Here is an 18775-nt window from a genome sequence, read left to right as displayed (position 1 = left end):
GTGTTTAGCCAATGAGGCTCCTGACCTCTGAGTGGTGGTGAAGTTGCTGATTAGTTGCTGAGGTCCTGCAGGGATGGGTTTCCAGCAGAAGAAAAGCAATAGTCATGAATTTCCATTACTACACAGTACTGCTGAAAGGGAAAAAAATGAAATCATATTGGATGTGGGTTTACCATCTGCAGTGGGAAGGAAGAAGGCACAGAAGGGTTGTGTAGACTTTAGCTTGATTTTTGATGGTCAAACTGAAATGTGTGAATCAAGTAACAACCTTCAAAGAGTATTTTTAAAGAGATTTGTGGATTCTGTTGTATTGGGGGGTGGAGGTGAGCAGGATTGTATGCAACCATTGAAAGTGCTGTGATTTGATTGGAATATAAATTTTGTATAAAAAGATATTAAAATATACATAAGTAAACACTTGGAAGTTGCTCCCCAAATAGTTTGAGTATTATCTATCAACGTGAAATGGATTTATCTTTCATATCTGTTGTAGTGCAGTTCCCGTGCTTCGTTCTCCCATCCTTCCCATGGTTTAATGGACTTTTTGCTGTGGCCTTGGAGCTGGACACCTGTTTCTTGTTGACATAATTGACATTTTTGCCCTAAGGAACTCCCCAGGTTTAGCAACAGCTGGCACCTATGTCCTACTTCTCTCCCACTCTGCCATAGAAGAAAATAGGGAGGGGGGCAGAACTAAAGGAGGGAACATACTCTCATAAGCCTGAATGCTCATCCTGCAACCAACACGCCACCAACTGTACAGAGCATGGCAGATTACATATACCTTGAAATTTTCCTGGTTGGTTTAAGGGGGAAAACATTGCTTTAACAATGTTATAGCTAACCATGATATAAGGCTTGGATTGGGAAGAAGAGGAAGGCAACCTTGTGGAGGAATGCAAAATAAAGAATCACCAGGAGATGTTTCTACCAGCGTAAGATAAGCCAAGGCCCCTCAGTCAAAAATGCCCTGAAATAAAATTAATGATGAATGGCAGTGTTTGTAGAAAGATCAAGGTCAGAGGGGCCTGCAATAAGATTTGAAGTGGGGTCAGGGAGAGTCAAAAGAAGAAAGTGCAAATTAAGTGATTTACTAGTAATAAGTATGTGAATATTGAGTGAGTGTCTATCCTAGTATGAACATACTCAGACATTAAGGTCTGCAAGGATGGCAGCTACCGAGAGAGGTTGTTTTATTTATTTATTTTATTTATTTATTTATTAGATTTGTATGCCGCCCCTCTCCGGAGACTCGGAGCGGCTCACAACACAAAAGAGTACAAATCCAATGATTAAAACAATGTAAAACACTTAATATAAAAAGCAATCATACATCTCATATAAACCATAGATAAAACGGAAAACGGTCCAGGGGAATCAATTTCCCCATGCCTGACGACAGAGGTGGGTTTTAAGGAGTTTGCGAAAGGCGAGGAGGGTGGGGGCAATCCTAATCTCCGGGGGGAGTTGATTCCAGAGGGTCGGGGCCGCCACAGAGAAGGCTCTTCCCCTGGGTCTCGCCAGACAACATTGTTTCATCGACGGGACCCAGAGAAGGCCAACTCTGTGGGACCTAACCAGTCGCTGGGATTCGTGCGGCAGAAGGCGGTCTTGGAGATATTCTTGTCCGATGCCATGAAGGGCTTTATAGGTCATAACCAACACTTTGAATTGTGACTGGAAACTGATCGGCAACCAATGTTTTGTAGAAGAGGAAAAAGGGTCTTCTCTATTGTGGGACCCCAACTTTGGAATGGCCTTCCCTTGCAGGAAATGGTTCCACCATTGTCTACCTTTTGCTATTTGGTAAAAATCTTACTTTTATGGTCACATGGAATTGGAACCCACTAATAGTATCTGAGTGTTCAATTTCGCTATTTGAGCTTATTGTGCTGCCATATTTTGCTCTCCTTTGTGGATTGTAAACACTAATTGTTCTCAGTAACATTATTTTTTGTGAACCAGACGGATATTTTAGGCAAATGTTCCTATAGGGTAGTGATGGCGAACCTTTTTTTCGTCGGGTGCCGAAAAAGCATGGTCGCATGCTATCGTGCATGCGTGAGCGCCCACATCCATAATTCAATGCCTGGGGAGGGCGAAAACAGCATCCCCCATCCCCTAGAGCAGTGTTTCCCAACCTTTTTTGAGCCGCGGCACATTATTAATATTTTCAAAATTCTGGGGAACACTGAAGGGGGGGGCGAGGGGCGGGGCTAAAGAAAAGTTTGGACAAAAAAAAAACTCTTCCTCCATTTCACTCTATTTCTCCCTCCCTCTTTCTCTCTCTTCCTTCCCTTCTTTCTCTCTCTCCATCCCTCTTTCTTTCTTCCTCTTTTTTGCTCTTTCTCTCTCCCTCCTTCCCTCCCTCCATGTCTTTCCCTCTCCCTTCTTCCCCCCTCTCTTTCTCTCTCTTGCTTTCTTTCCCTCTCTTTCTCTTGCTTTCTTTCTCTCTCATTCTCTCTCCCCTCCTTTTTCTCTCTCTCTCCTTCTCTCTCGTTCACCATGCCGGCAACAGAGAGAAAAAGAAAGAGAGAGAGAGAGCTGGAGAGAGAATGGAGGGCGCCGTTGTCTTCGCCTCCGCCCGCCGGCTCTGCAGCTAAGAGGCAACAGCAGCCATCAGCCTCCTCGCCCTCCCAGACGTTCCCAGCGCCCGACCACGCGCCGCCTCCCGTTAGCCCGGCTGACCTTTCCCTGCTGCCGTTTTCTCTTCATGGCACAAAGCCACACAGTCCCGGACTCCCGGATCGCTCGCTTTTCCGGCCAGCAAGCGCGGCGCGGCGCTTTCCTGGGCAGATGGCTTTGCTGACCGGAGAAGCGAGCGATCCGGGAGTCGGGACTGTGTGGCTTTGCGCCATGATGAGAAAACGGCAGCAGGGAAAGGTCGGCCGGGCTAACGGGAGGCGGCGCGTGGCCGGGCGCTGGGGACGTCTGGGAGGGCGCGGGGAGTCGGCGGGCAGAGGCGAAGACAACGGCGCCCTCCATTCTCTCTCCGGCAGCGAAGGAGAGGGGGCGGATCACGCCCCAAGACAGGAGGCGGCAGTGGCGGAGGAGGAGAGTGGGCGGATCGGGCGGGCAATGGGGCAGGGCAGAGAAGCCAGGGGCGCGTTTGGCCAGAGGCACCGTGGGGAGGCAGGGGCGGCCGCGGCTCCCTTTACTCCTACTGCCGGACCTCCCCGCCCCTGCCTCCTTTTTCCCGCCTGCCTTCTTTGGGGCCCAGCCGGAAACAGCTGCATCGGGCAGTAGCCTGGGGACAGCTGCGAGTGGGAGCTCCAGGTCGGAGGCACTGGCGGTCCGGCACTGGCAGTGCCCCGCCCACCTGGAGCTTCCTGCGGCACACCTGACCGTGTCTCGCGGCACACTACTGTGCCGCGGCACACCGGTTGGGAAACGCTGCCCTAGAGCAATGTTTCCTAACCTTGGCAACTTGAGGATATTTGGAATTCTGGGAGTTGAAGTCCAGATATCTTCAAGTTGCCACGGTTGGAAAACACTGCCCTAGATGCCCTCTGGAGGCTGGAAACAGCCTATTTCCCAACTTCTGGTGGGCCCAGTAGGCTCGTGTTTTATCCTTCCCCCAGGCTTCCTTAGAGCTGGAAGAGGGTGAAAATGCCCTCCCCTATTCCCCCAGAAGTTCTCTGGAAGCCAAAAATGCCCTCCCAGAGCCTCTGTGTGGGCTAAAAATCAGCTGCCAGCACACACATGCACTTTGGAGCTGAACTAGGGCAACGGCTTATGAGCCAGCAGATACGGTTCCGCATGCCATCTGTGGCACCCATGCCAAAGGTTCACAATCACAACTATAGGGAAATAATTTCTATGATCCATCTGTCTCAACAACAGTGGTGGATCCTCTGTAGGATTTCAAGTCAATAGTCTATTAGAGTTTGATCTGGGAATTTATGGGTGCAAAGCCGTTGTTACCCTTCCCAAACTAATTCAAGCATGTACTTCCTCTGGATGAATATTAAGGAGCCAGTATGAATATTAGAAACATAGAAGATTGGTGACAGAGAAAGACCTCATGGTCCATCTAGTCTGTCCTTATACTATTTCTGTATTTTATCTTACAATGGATATATGTTTATCCCAGGCATGTTTAAATTCAGATACTGTGGATTTACCAACCACGTCTGCTGGAAGTTTGTTCCAAGGATCTAATACTCTTTCAGTAAAATAATATTTTCTCATGTTGCCTTTGATCTTTCCCCCAACTAACTTGATTCAGTCTATAGATATTTTTATACGTAAAACTTGAATTAGACAAATTCAAGATGTCGTAACTTGGTTTCTCCTGAAACTAGGCAAGCTCGAAATGTTATTTTAGTAAAAAAGTTGATGTTTCATGGCTACATGAGCACATCGGGCTTCAGTTTGCTACTGATAGAAATGAGCAATCTTAGAAACTGAGCCATCTAATACCAAAGGAGGGCCTGGATGTTCAGTTGTTGCTGTGCATCACAGTATCCAAGGAACGGAAGTTTAATAAGGGGCAGGGTGAAACTAGACCCTTCCCGCATTCTAAAGGGGCAATTTAGCAGCTGTGCTTGTGCAGCAAGCTATTTCTGCCAGCAAGGTTCCAGGAAATGTGTCGGGAGATTTCTAAAATCATTTGGCATGTTGGGTTTTTTTTTTAAGGTTTTACATCAAGGGCTTGTATGTGTGTGCATAGACAGTGAATAATTTAGTGTACTTCGACCATTTTAAGCCTGCATAGATTTTGGCAGCTTTCACAGAAACCTCTGAAGGAGAAGGCGTTCTGGAGCTGCTGCCACAGCAGGCATTTCAATGCTGTAGCAATGTCAAATAGTTGCCTTGATCCTCCCTTTTGTTTCCACTGGCTGTTCTCCCTTTTCTCTCTCTCTCTCTCTCTTGTGTGTGTGTGTGTGTGGTTGTTTTCATTTTGTTTTACTTTAGTTTTGACCAAACATGGTGTGCACAGCAACAGCACAAAAGACAACGGATCACAAAGGATCCCGAGGTATCGGTGGATTTATTTGTAAAGATATGTCAGAGAGAGTGTTCAGGGTGGGCTGCGGGAGGCAACCCTTTTGCCAGATGACCTGCTGACCATAGAAAAGTGATTTGTCTTGTCCTCGGGACTGTCATTTGCCTGGCACTGCAGTAGCAATCTCCAAACCTTTTACAAGCAGTTGTTTTTTCTGGCCCACCCGGAAAAATATGGGAAATATGAGCGTTTTGAAGCCCTCTGAAGCAGCGGCAGGCAAGCATTTTGGGCTGGGGCTGGGGGCATATTTGGAATTTTCAAGGACTAATTTAAGCATTTGTCTACTGCTCAACTCAAACCACGTGACTCTTCAGTTGCCATATTTTTCGAAGTATAAAACGCACCAGAGTATAAGGCGCACCTTAGTTTTGGGGAAGGGACATACGGGGGGATCTATCTACCAGGTATTCATCTGGCTAGCGTCCTTAGTCTGGTCAGCTTCAGCACATTATTTTATCCCCTGGTGAGGGCTGAAAAAAAATCATGTCCTGAGTGTTCTGTCAGGCTCTCTGGTAGACTCCTCCCAAAAATTCACAGGTACAAATTTCAGACACACACACGTTTGAAAATTCAAAACAATGTTCTTTATAATGAAAATTCACTTAAACCAAGCCCTCTTTTGGTATAGCAAAGAACACTCGTCTCCAAACAAACTGGTAATTTGTACAAGTCCCTTATCAGTTCTGTGATACTTATCTTGCAGCTGTGAGGCAATTCACAGTCCTTCTTCTTTCACAAAGTGACACACACTTTGCTCTGGTTTAGTTTCAAAGCAGGGAAAAATCAGCACACAAAAAGTCAAAGCCAGTAAAGCAGGCACAAAACACAATGATCAGATAATCCTCCTCAATAGCCAAACCCACAGGCTGCTATTTATAGCAGCCTCACTAATTACCACAGCCCCACCCAACCACAGGTGGCCTCATTTTCTTTGATAATAATCTCTCAGTTGTTGTTGCCTATGCATCGCTCTCCGTATGCGTGGCTGTATCATTAACTCTTGTTCCGAATCCAAGGAGGAGCTAGATAATTGATCTCCTTCTGAGCTGTCTGCCACACTCTCCTCCTCCCTGTCACTCATGTCTTCTTGATCAGAGGAGGCTTCATCAGCAGATTCCACCGGGGGGGGGGTAAAACAGGCCTGCAGCATGTGGATGTCTCCCCCACATCCACAGTCCTTGGGGCAGGAGCAGGGCCAGAGCTAACCACAACACAGAGGGAGTGGCAATGGCAACAAGTCTGCTAAGACTTAAGGCTGAAAAAAAACTTCTTTGAAGGAGCAATGAAAAAATCCTGCAAGCTGGGAAAATCATTAGCACCATGTTAGGGGTGAAAAAAACCTTTTTTGGAGGGAGTAGCAATGAAAACCAGCTGGAAAGAGTCTGAAAGATTATTAGTAACTGGGGGGGAAGCTTCAAAAAAGCTACATTTGGAGTATAAGACACACCTAAATTTTCAGCCTCTTTTAGGAGGGGAAAAAGTGTATCTTATACTCTAGAAAGTATGTACAAAAAAGAAGAGTAAATCATAACAATGATATAAAGAGCACATAACTATTACTTTAATTATATTTGCATCCTGCTTTTTATTTTATACAATTCAAGGCAGGGAACTCACTACTTCCTCCTATTTATCTCACAGCAATCTCTGAGATGGGTTGGGCTGAGAGAGAGAGGCACCTGCCCAAACTCACCCAGCTGGCTTCCAAGCCTAAGGGAGGACTAGAACACAGGACTTCCTGGAGGGTGCCGTTGTAAAATTAATGACATAGAGGAGAACCATGAGGGTTGTACCTTTTCTGGTGCTTTGCTTTCCAGCAAGACCATTTCCTATTGGTTGCTCTTTTTTTTAAGGTAAATGTGTCATTGGGCACATCGCTGATAGTGGTCCTCTTGTTAGAACCAGTTGAAGAAGCTCAGTGAAAGTAGAGAGCCATACAATATTTCTTTTAAGTGGACTTAAAAAAGAAACTTGGCTTACCCAGCAATTTTTTTGATTTATAGGCCTACTTGAAACAGCTTTCCCCAGATAATTTACAGAAATTGTTTTTAATGTTTTAAAAAACCTGCTGTGATTAATAGTAAAATAAACAGCATATATTGATAATGCCTCATATCACAATGGGGAAAGGCTACAGGAGGTCTTGTTCAAAGTCTTGGCTATCTCCTATGCAGAAGGTGATAATGAATGGGCCTTTTTTGAGAAGACCATTTTGCCTTCCAGCTGAGATCTGATGATCTACAAAATTAAATATAATCTTCTTTTTAAATGTTCCAATGCTTGTTATTTTCTTGACAAAGTCTCGTTCAGATTTATCTTTGCTTCTGAGATTTTTTTTTCATTTTAATCAATCTAGCCTACAGCCTGGGATTTCCTGGGTGTTACCCATTTAAGCATTAATTTGCTCCTACCCTATTTAATTTTCACATCACTGAAGACTGAGGTGCTTTACATCCTGGTGGTTTAAGAAGTTCTTTAATTGAAAGTGATGGATTCCAAGATTCGCCCACGTTTCTTCAACACTCCGTGGCTTGCATTGGCTGCCGATCAGTTTCCGGTGACAATTCAAAGTGTTGGTAATGACCTTTAAAGCCCTACATTGCATTGGACCAGATTACCTCCGGAACCGCCTGCTACCGCACGAATCCCAGCGACCGATAAGGTCCCGCAGAGTTGGCCTTCTCCGGGTTCAGTGATATGAAAATTAAACAATGTCGTTTGGCGGGTCCTAGGGGAAGAGCCTTCTCTGTGGCGGCCCCAGCCCTCTGGAACCAACTTCCCCGGAGATTAGAACTGCCCCCACCCTCCCTGTCTTTCGTAAACTACTCAAGACTCACTTATACCGCCAGGCATGGGGGAGTTGAGATATTCCTTCCCCCTAGGCCATTACAAGTTATGCATAGTATGTTTGTGTGTATGTTTGGTTTTATAATAAGGGTTTTTAGTTGTTTTATTATTGGATTGTTACATGCTGTTTTTATCATTGTTGTTAGCCGCCCGAGTCTACGGAGAGGGGCGGCATACAAATCAAATAAATAAATAAATAAATTCATTTAGTTACATAAAGCATTTATAAAAGTATAAATGATAGATTCTTTGTATGAAAATATACCCTAGTCTAGGAAGTACTTACACTTGGGAGTCTTGAAACACCTCTACCCACTTGCTTGCTGGTAAATAGGAATTTTCTCACCAATCATGCTTACTATATATAGTAGCCATTTGTGGCTGAGCAAGCATTTTCTATGCTAGCCATTTTATTTTATTTTATTTGTCAAACAGTACAAGGTAGCAAGTATAAGTCTGAATATAGATATGAACAAAGGAAGTAAATACAGATACATAGGGATAGTAAGACAGGGATGGTGAGGGTTTCAGGATTTTGCCAGAGTACCCTTTGGAATGTTTCCAAAATGTGAAATATGCCCTTCACAGCTTGAAAAAATGAAGGAATTTTAGGAATAGGTGTTCTTCTTTCATGATTTGGACAAAATCAAACAATTTCTTTTCCTGATATTTTGAAAGACTTGGAGCTGAAGGAGAGCACATTAAGTTCACTGGATTATAGCCAAGAACATTGGATGGCTGTATGTTTAAAGCTTGCAGTATATTTATATGTTTTCCTTTGAACATTTTGTTTTGGGAAGATGACAGAAAGGCATTATCTCTGACTTTTTTCCAGTAGAAAGTTTTCCGTAAGGATTGCACCTTTCATCATTAGTTTTCCCCACAAGGTGTCACTCTCAGGCCATCTACGGGGGGGGGGGAAATTAATTCATGTCATTTTCCACGTATTTATCGTAGAGTTTTCTATTCCTGTTTCATTGCTGATTCATGATAAAATATAGACAGTAAAAATCTTCATTTTAATTATGTATGCAAACTCTTGCCCATCCATTGTAGCAAATTGCCAATTCCTGGCTGTGGATTACAGTTAATTATAAATGCACTTGGGTTTCTTACAGAAATCTCTTGAATCAAGCAGTAAATATACTTCCCACTTTCTTTTCACCATAGCCAAATTAATAGTGTGCCTACCAATCCTAAACTATATACTGTAGTTTCTTTCAAATATAAAAACAATGTTGCTATCTCCAAACTGACTGCAAAGTTCTATACTGTTTAATGCTGGTTATACTTATCAAAACAGATGTTATGACCTAGATTTTTCAGCTTCAGATGGTCAAAAGAAAAGGCTTTATTTATAAGACATTTTCTTGCTTTCTCTGGGCATGATCCAATGAGACCTACAGTGTTCCCTCAATTTTCGCGGGGGATGCGTTCCGAGACCTCCCGTGAAAGTCGAATCTCCGCAAAGTAGAGATGCGGAAGTAAATACACCATTTTTGCCTATGGACAGTATCACAAGCCATCCCTTAACACTTTAAATCCCTAAATTACCATTTCCCATTCCCTTAACAACCATTTACTCACCATTATTACTGGTATTCACCATTGAATAAGACACTTAGTGATCCTGATATTTATAAACATAATTATTTATTAACAATAATATTTTTTTTGTTATTTATTTGCAAAAATTATTAGTTTGGCAATGATGTATGACATCATCGGGCAGGAAAAACCGTGGTATAGAAAAAAAACCGCAAAGTATTTTTTAATTAATATTTTTTGAAAAACCGTGGTATAGGCTATTTGCGAAGTTCGAACCCGCGAAAATCGAGGGAACACTGTATTTCCAAGTGAGACTCTCTTCTTGTCTCCAAATTTCCTCTTGCATTTTCCAAGCACCTGTTTGTCCTACATTTGTTGGTTATTACTCCTTGGTCGGTCTGCCTTTCTTTCTTTCTTTCTTTCTTTCTTTCTTTCTTTCTTTCTTTCTTTCTTTCTTTCTCTCTTTCTCTCTTTTCTATTTCTTTGTCTCTCCCTTCCTTCCTTCCTTCCTTCCCTCCTTCCATCTAATATATCTCTCCAAACTACTCTTCCAAACTCCTAGAACTAAATGTTAGAATTTTTTTCTGATTGAAACAAACATTTTTATTTACAACACATTCTGATAGTCCCTTACTTTGCATGCCTGCTAACTTCTTTAAAAGCTTATTCTGCATTCCATAACTTGAATTACTTTTTTTCTACATTAGCTTTTATTGCTGTCCAAAAGGTGGAATAATAAAAAGATTGCTGGATTTTATTGAGAAAATAATAGCAACTGCTGCTAATAAATAAGAGGAATAGTAAAGAGATAGATAGATGAGAGAGCGAGAGAAAGAAGGTTGTGCATGTTTGTGTTTGTGAATTACTCAAATGACCTCCAATATTTTGCATTTCTGCTCTTTTTTAACTTTAGGAAGCTGATTTGTACAGACAACTTCCCATGGAATCTGAGAACCTTGCCCCAGTTCAGACTGCTGTGAGCACACCTAACATGACACAGGACATGAGATCTATTACAAATAATGGGTCAGATCCCTTTCTGAACAGGCAAGTACCATGTTTGCTAACCAACTATTTTAAGGTCTACAATAAAGGCCTTTGCTCACCTATTAAAGCCTGTGAATAGAGATTTCCACAGTGGCAATTTTGCCTGCGAGTTACAAAAGCTTTAATTCAATAGCCATTTAATATTTTTGATTCTGATTAATTGTGATCTGCTTACTTTGTATTTGCATAGTAGTATAGAAAATTGGCTGAAGGTATTTCTCATATAGGAACAGACAGAGGAGGCTATAGGATACCAAATTGACATTTAGCCTGAGAAGGGCAATTTGGGCAATAATTTCCTAATTAAGGGTTCAAGTGGACCAATTTTCAGAATCTTTCGCACTTAAGCATCTTCAATTTCAATGAAACTTTGAGAGGGGCGGCATACAAATCTAATTTATTATTATTATTATTATTATTATTATTATTATTATTATTATTATTATTATAATATATTCCTTATGGTATAAAACTGAAGTGTGTAAAATTTTAGGTTAAAATTTTGCACACCTCAGTTTTATACCATAAGGAATATATTTGCAAAGTTTCATCAAAATTTAAGGTGGTTGAGTGGGGGCACCTGGTCCACTTGACAAAGAATGACCCATAAGCACCTGTATGCTCAATGCCATCTCTTCACATGGATGCTGTCTCTATCACGGTAAATTTGGATTGACACTGCCATTTGCTTTTCAAACAACTGGCATCATTTGACAGTAGAATAATGACAACCACTGGTGCCACTCCTTAGTTCAAGTTATGATTGGGAATCATGTATCCTGCACAATTATTATAGCAGGTGCCAACAAGATGAAGTGGGACAAATGTAGTGGGAGAGATACAAGTTGACGTAGTTGCCAATACAAAAGCTACCAGTGTGAAAGAGAGGATAAGAAGTGTAAGGGAGCAGGGTTGGATACTACAGGTAGTTGGATCAGTAGACTGGAAGATAAAAAATTGGAGCCTACGATAAGGCTAGGAAGCCTTGTTTAGTACACTGATACCTCGTTATAAAGCTTTTTTAAAAAAATGAATACAGAGGTTGATATGTGAATCCTGCATGTAAAATGTGTACTCTGTTATTGAGATATGGTTCCACTCTTTGATCTAACCAGGGGTCAGCAACCTGTGGCTCTGGAGCTGCATGCAGCTCTTCAATCTCTCTGCTGCAGCTTCTTGTCGCCAGTCAACACCACAATTTTGAGAGGAGCTTCTGGTTAGGGGAAAGAGGAAGCAGGGTGTGCCAAGAAGAGACTCTATGGCAAGGGGCAGGTTTTCTGGTCAGCTCCACAATTAATAGGGCTTTCAGTTAGGACTGGTAGAGAAAAAAGGACATTGAGCTAGGAGGAGGAACTAAATTTCCGGTCACCTTCAGAGTTGAACGGGGGCTTCTGTTTAGGATCTTTGTGGCTCTTTGAGTGTTTAAGGTTGCCGACCCCTGATCTAGGCCTATGTTCTTTGGGCTTTTAGTTATTCTGGCTACTAAATTTCCAGGAGATCTAAAATAATAGGGCCATATCTTGTAATGCAGTGTTTCCCAAAGTATGGTACACGGAACCCCAGGGGTACAGGAAGAGTTTGGTGGGGGTACGCGTTCAAAAAAAGTTCTGAAATACATCTTGCCTTTTCCAATTTCATATTTATGTGAAGTTGCTTTTTCAGCATTTGTAGACATTAAGTCGAAAAAAAGGAACAGACTATTGGACATGGAACCACATCTCAGATTAAAATTAACAACCAGGGAACCAAATTATGACGATCTGTCATCTCAGCACAAACAATTTCATCCTTCTCACTGATCCAAATAAATGTTATTTATAATATAATTTCTATTTATATTTTATTATCAATAATTTTATTTTTTGTTTATTATTATTTTGTGTATGTACCAAAAAAAATATTTTGATTGTTATTAAAATGCAGCCATTTTTTTTGACAAGGGTTACTAAGCATTACAAAAATTATAGAAGGGTTACACATATGTCAAAAGTTTGGGAAACACTGTTGTAATGTATAAATTTTATTTTAATAAAAATAATATTTCCCATTGCCAAATTTTATGATAAGAGAGAGGTTTCCAACCTGTCATAGGGGAACTCACAAAATACTGGAGTACTTTGAGAGCTATCTAGAGTCCAAAGTTTAGCCAAATTAGACTCTTATTTACTAAGCCATTCTGAGGACAGACATGTGATGGGCATAGTCTTGACCACAGACTTTTCATGTCTCCATTCATAGTGGGCCATACCATTCCAGAGAGCAGAGCACAGACAGTGGCCTAGGCTTAGGATGTTACAGCATACCGACTACACCTGAAGACTTCCTCAGCAATGTAGATGAGATGGACACAGGTATGAACAAGTGTATTTTTCTTCTTAACAAAGTTATAAATGATAGGATCATCCAATGTCTCTTTTATACTTGTCTGAATTATATATTCAGTTGCCCAGCTCAGGGGTAGGCAAAGTTGGCTCTTACATGTGGACTTCAACTCCCAGAATTCTTGAGCTAGCTTGATTGGTTCAGGAATTCTGGGAGTCGAAGTCCACACGTCAGAGAAGAGCCAACTTTGCCTACCCCTGGCCCAGCTATTGAATAAACATTACCTTCCAATTTGTGCAAGAACTGCAATTCCAACATCCCCAGTAAGATTGATATTGCACATGCTTCAGTATGCAATCAAGAAGATCCTGAATTTAGCCCTCAAGTTTATGTACATTCCAATTTTCATCCAATTTTCATCTTACATTGTATTGAAACTGTATTTCCTGAATCTTTTTAGCCTTCTAAAAGTGTCTGCCTGTGTGTTATCCAACCAAGGAGTTTTTTAGATTTGTTGACAGAGTCCCTTTACCCTGTCCTTCCGGATGAAATTTTAAGTTGTTTACTGTTAAGGCATATTTCCTAGGTACCTTAGTAAAAAAAGACTGCTGCTGGGATTTTTCATAAAACCCTTCTTTTTCTGTTCTGGACTGAAATCTAGATACAGTGGTACCTCTACCTAAGAACGCCTCTACTTATGAACTTTTCTAGATAAGAACCGGGTGTTCAAGATTTTTTTGGCTCTTTTCAAGAACCATTTTCCACTTACAAACCTGAGCCTCCAAAACTGTAACCAGAAAAGGCAGAGAGAAGCCTCCATGGGGCTTCTCTAGGAATCTCCTGGGAGGAAACAGGGCCGGAAAAGGCAAGGAGAAACCTCTGTGGGGCGTCTCTAGGAATCTCCTTGGAGGAAACAGGGCTGGAAAAGGCAGGGAGAAACCTCCGTGGGACCTCTTTAGGAATTTCCTGGAAGGAAACAGAGCTGGAAAAGGCAGGGAGAAACCTCTGTGGCGCCTCTCTAGGAATCTCCTTGGAGGAAACAGGGCTGGAAAAGGCGGGGAGAAGCCTCCATGGGGCCTCTCTAGGAATCTCCTTGGAGGAAACAGGGCTGGAAAAGGCAGGGAGAAGCCTCCATGGGGCCTCTCTAGGAATCTCCTGGGAGGAAAGAGGGCCAGAAAAGGCAGGGTGAAGCCTCCTTGGGGCCTTTCTAGTAATCTCCTGGGAGGAAACAGGGCCTCTCTCCACCCTGTGATTTCCCCAATCGCACACATTATTTGCTTTTCCGTTGATTCCTATGAGAAAAATTGCTTCTTCTTACAAACCTTTCTACTCAAGAACCTGGTCATGGAACGAATTAAGTTCGTAAGTAGAGGTACCACTGTATGGGTAACTAAGTTTGGTCAGGTAATCTATAATTTTAGATACTATTACTCAATTCATTTCTTCTTTATTTTGCAGGAGAAAATGTAGCACAGACTTCCATGAATATCAACTCCCAACAGACACGCTTTCCTGACTTCCTTGACTGTCTTCCAGGAACAAACGTTGACCTTGGGACATTAGAGTCCGAAGACCTGATCCCCATCCTTAGTGATGTGGAATCAGTCCTCAACAAAAACGAACCTTTTCTTACCTGGTTGTAACTGACATTTCTTTTCCCTCTAGAATTTAAGGCCAAGCCTCCTCAATTCCCTCAGTTAACCAGCCTAATCCTTTGCTGACCTTTCCAGCCCCTTTATAGGTCAATGAATCTTGATCAAGATGTCATTGACAATAACTTACATTTGAAATGTACACACATCCCTAGTTTTAAACAGTAGAATTGCTAATAGATATTAAATGTAAGTTTTTCCTAGATGTGTTTTGAGGACACAAAGGGGTGGGGGTGGGGGATTTGCACCATGTCTGAACTGAACGGTCATCAGTTACACACAGATAAGTGTATAATTAAGGACATGAAAGACAAAGTGATGACTGTAAGAAGTTTTAGACTGCAGAAGTTAGCTTGGTTCTAAAAACGTAGCACACACTCAAATACAACTCTGTGATTATATTTAATTGCACCAAATGCTTGTTATTTACAAGAGTTTTTAAAAAATCATTATTTTAAATACACTCATATTGTAGGGAATACAACTTTTTTTCTTTTCAATTCCAAGTCAACAGAGAGCAACTTTTTAAAAACTTGCGAAGCACAAAGAATTACTGTTGGGATTTGTCAGTTGCTAGCAAGCAGAAGTGAAATGTTTTAGCTGTTGTTTTTACACTACCACTGGGTTGTAAAATGAACCAGGTTGATACTAATTGCTGCCATTTTTAAACTATATCGAAAATGAAAAAAATGCAATTATATATGTTACATTCTTTTTTAATTTCATTTTTAAAAAGTACACTTTATATGTAGCTGCTTTAAAAATTATTTTAAGGTGAATCATAAAAGCAATAATTTTGTGGTGTTATACACTAAAGAATAGCAAAATCGAATTTCAGAATTCTGAAGAAAAACTCACATTATTGAATACAGTAACAATTTTATACAACCTCATTATCTTTTTTTTCTTTTGAGCAATAATACATTTTGTTGATCAGATTTTACAAGCTAGAAATAATTGCTTCACTTTATAGGGTTAGGGGAAAGCCAACATCTCTTTGTCAGTGTAGCAAAAGTGCTTAACTTCTTAGCCATTTGCTTCTTAATTCTGACCTATGAGACAAAAGTTTATTGTTGGTGTACTCTTAGCTATATTCATATAAAGATTATTAAATAGTTGATATCTGGGACTGAGAATGCATCAAGAATTTCAAGTACTCACTTTGCCTGAAATGCAAATGACGTCCTAAGATTAAGTATTTTAAATTGTTTTTATTTATAATCTATGAACATTACACTTTTTATATTGAAGAAATAACTTTTTATGGAAGGCATTATAATCAGTACAGGCCTCGTAATCAGTGATATGCAAACCAAACAAAGAGGTACAGCACACTGCTAGGCTTCAAGCATACCAATAAACAGTCATCATTGCATTACAGAACTGGGCAGTAAATGCCCCATATTTTCCAACTTGGTGGGGAAAAATGGCAGGTGAAATAGATGTTAGTTTGAAGTCAATAAAATAGGTTGAAGAGTGGCTAAGGAGAGAATGCAGAGAGCAATGCTGGAGTATTACGAAATTAATTTTGGGGATTACCGCAGTGGATCAATGAAATGCTGGTGAACACTATTTTGTGGGAGAATTGTTACTTGAAGGTATTTGTTCTGAATGCACCAGGATAGTTTTCACACTATTTTAATCACGAGTGATTCAAAAACCAACTTTGTGAAGTTTTAATATTTGACCCAGAAAATACTTTGTGTTTGTTTTATTAGGGCAGGGGAGGGTAGCCAGACATAAATAAGTAGATTAGTTTGTTTTAGCATTTTCTTGCACCTACTAGAAAATATTTTCCATCAATGGGCATTCTTTCTCTTTTATTTTCATATTTTTCTTTTCATTTTGCTTGCTCACTTAACATATAGAATTAATCATTAAGAGAGCAAGAGATTTGTCTTTAAGCAATGTTATTGCATGTCTTAACTATTTAAAGATGATTGGCCATGATATGAAAACCAGACACTCCTACGATGTTTACTATTTTAGCTACGTGAACAAGTTTTTTCTTTCTTGAGTTTTTTTGCTTACCTGCTTAGAAAAACAGGAAGTTCTTAAAGGCAGATCCAAATCTTATTTTGTTGTATGGATAGTGCTTTTGTGCTCGCTCGAGAAGCCGCAGAAACACTGCCATAGATTTCTTGTTTGCTCAGCATCAGGCTGCTTGGTAATTTTTGGACTTCTGCAGATTTACAGATTTAAGACTTAGTAATATTTGCTGTGACAGTCTGGGCTTCGAGCTGGCAATCGGCTTCAATTGAAAGTAGCTCTCTTATTCTAAAAAAAAAAAGGACCAGATCTAATAGTGTACATTAATATTTGAAGTGCCATTTCTCACATAGTTGAATTCAACATCATGCTCCGTTTTATACAATCAAAAATGGCCACCGAAGGAGCTCTTCCGAAGTTGTGCAAGTGGTATGATTTACCTCCTTTGAATTGATTTTCCCGAATTAGTCTGCATGAATTAGAATTACTTCAATTTGAAGTGAAAGTGGCTTAGGGAAGGAACTGTACTGTACTTCACCCAAGCCCCAGCTGGATCTAGAAGAGAGTTAGGAGTAGACAGGAGAATATTGTTTTATATGAAAGCAATGATGGGCAGAGAAGCAAAATTCAAGCATTAGAACAGAAATTTCAATCCTTTACTGGCTCTAGAAGAGTAGCTACCAGCAAAAGAATTACCATTTTCTGTATATTTTGTACCTAGTGGGTTTTTGAAGCCCAGATCTGGTAAATAGAAATAATGTTGAACTTGAAACTTGAGCAAGTAGGTTTACCTATGAAGGCATCATGCAGCATTGCAACAAAGTCAGGAGCCAATGTTGTTTTGTTTTAAACTGCCAGAACTATTATTTTTAAGGAGTGATGCATCTAATAGTAGACAGTGGGGTAGGATGTGGGGTGATCCCAGTAATCACAAAAATGGGAGAAATGAATGAATAAGTCAATTTTATGTTGCAAAGTCCTGTTTTAATTTTTAAGGGTTGCTTGGCAAACAATTATTTCTTAGTGATCTATTAGTTTTTCACAAATTTTCTGTGTAAGACTATGATTTGTGGTATTTAATTACTTCATTTTTTTACACTAAATTATATTTGCCAGCAGTAAATATGCATAGCAGGAGAGCAATCATGTTGCCATTCAAGGAGTTTAAATTAGGGAAAGGCCCACTTCAGTGCTGACCATATAGAAGTTGTGGGTTACAGATAACAGTTTATAATCTTGAATGAAGCGAAGTTTTGAGGTCATTGTTTTTCAAACCAGGTTCTAGGGAATTCTGAGGTTTCTTAGAAGTAGGTTAAGAATTCCAATGTAAATTCAAATTAACTTTCATTGAAATGAATTTGCCCTGTTGATGTGCCTAGTGGTGTCTAGTGACTATTCCTGAACTTAGACTCAGGAGACACAGATCCCAGTTCACCCTCATTGCTATATGCTACCATGAACTCCATGGCAAAATGGTGGGATAGAATTGGAATAGAATAACAAAACTTTTCCTGTTGCAATAGGGGCTGTCCTATTGACTGTACTGCAGAGTTTGTTATAAGTTTGTGAAAGGGAAAAGTAAGATCCAACAGGGTTGGACAGTGCCTTGTTTTAATAATGTGTGCACTTGAAAATTACCCCTTCTAAACCACTGGAAGGTGTTAATATGCCAATGCAATTGAGTTCTTTGAAGGCAGATGTTTAAAAACTGCTGTATTGGACATTAAATAAAGCATTGGAGAAGCCGATGGTTTTTTTAAGAGCTGGGGAAATTACCATAAATGCTTATTTTTGGGAATGGAAATGGATGGTAAAACCAATATTTCTGTTTTCCTAATACACTACATTCATTTATGTGCTAATACTTTAATACTTTTTTTTTATTTACATCAGTTTGTTATGCTATTTGCCATCTTGTGTGAGCATTTGTTTTTCAGTGTAGAATAATTTGCATACATATGTGTATGCTTGAAACTCAGAACAAACAGTTATATCCAGAGTTTGTTTCTTTTTTTAAAAACAAAGTATTTCTTTATTATTGTACAAGAAAATAAATAAATAAATAGAAATTGATTTAAACTTCCTGCCTTGTGTGTTAGTTTCACTTATTCCTTGGAAAGGGGGGAAAAAGAACCCTACTGAGTCAAGATAAGAGTGCTGTCACTAAAATGACAATGACTATGTTCACATAACACACACAGTTAAGAACTGGAGGGTGGGGGCTACACTTTTAGCTAACTCCATTACTATCATAAATATCTCCCTTGTTTTGAAATTCCAATTCAACTTTTTCTGATCCAAGTCATCTCACATCTCACCAAGTAGATTTATTTTATTTATTTTATTTATTAGATTTGTACGC

At 40.3% G+C, this 18775-nt stretch overlaps 1 protein-coding gene across 1 annotated transcript in view; it reads left to right on the top strand.

Moving 5' to 3' along the window:
* Positions 1-18497, top strand: part of WWTR1 (WW domain containing transcription regulator 1) — a 112207-nt gene extending 93710 nt beyond the window's left edge. The window contains exons 4-6 of the mRNA XM_070753412.1: positions 10317-10450; positions 12689-12801; positions 14231-18497. Of these exons, the coding sequence (XP_070609513.1) occupies positions 10317-10450; positions 12689-12801; positions 14231-14415 (432 nt within the window). The 3' untranslated portion in view covers positions 14416-18497. The remainder of the gene's footprint in view (positions 1-10316; positions 10451-12688; positions 12802-14230) is intronic.
* The last annotated feature ends 278 nt before the right edge of the window (positions 18498-18775 follow it).

Source organism: Erythrolamprus reginae, chromosome 5, assembly GCF_031021105.1.
Source record: "Erythrolamprus reginae isolate rEryReg1 chromosome 5, rEryReg1.hap1, whole genome shotgun sequence".
Classification (NCBI taxonomy): domain Eukaryota; kingdom Metazoa; phylum Chordata; class Lepidosauria; order Squamata; family Dipsadidae; genus Erythrolamprus; species Erythrolamprus reginae.
This window is presented reverse-complemented; position numbering and strand designations above follow the sequence as displayed.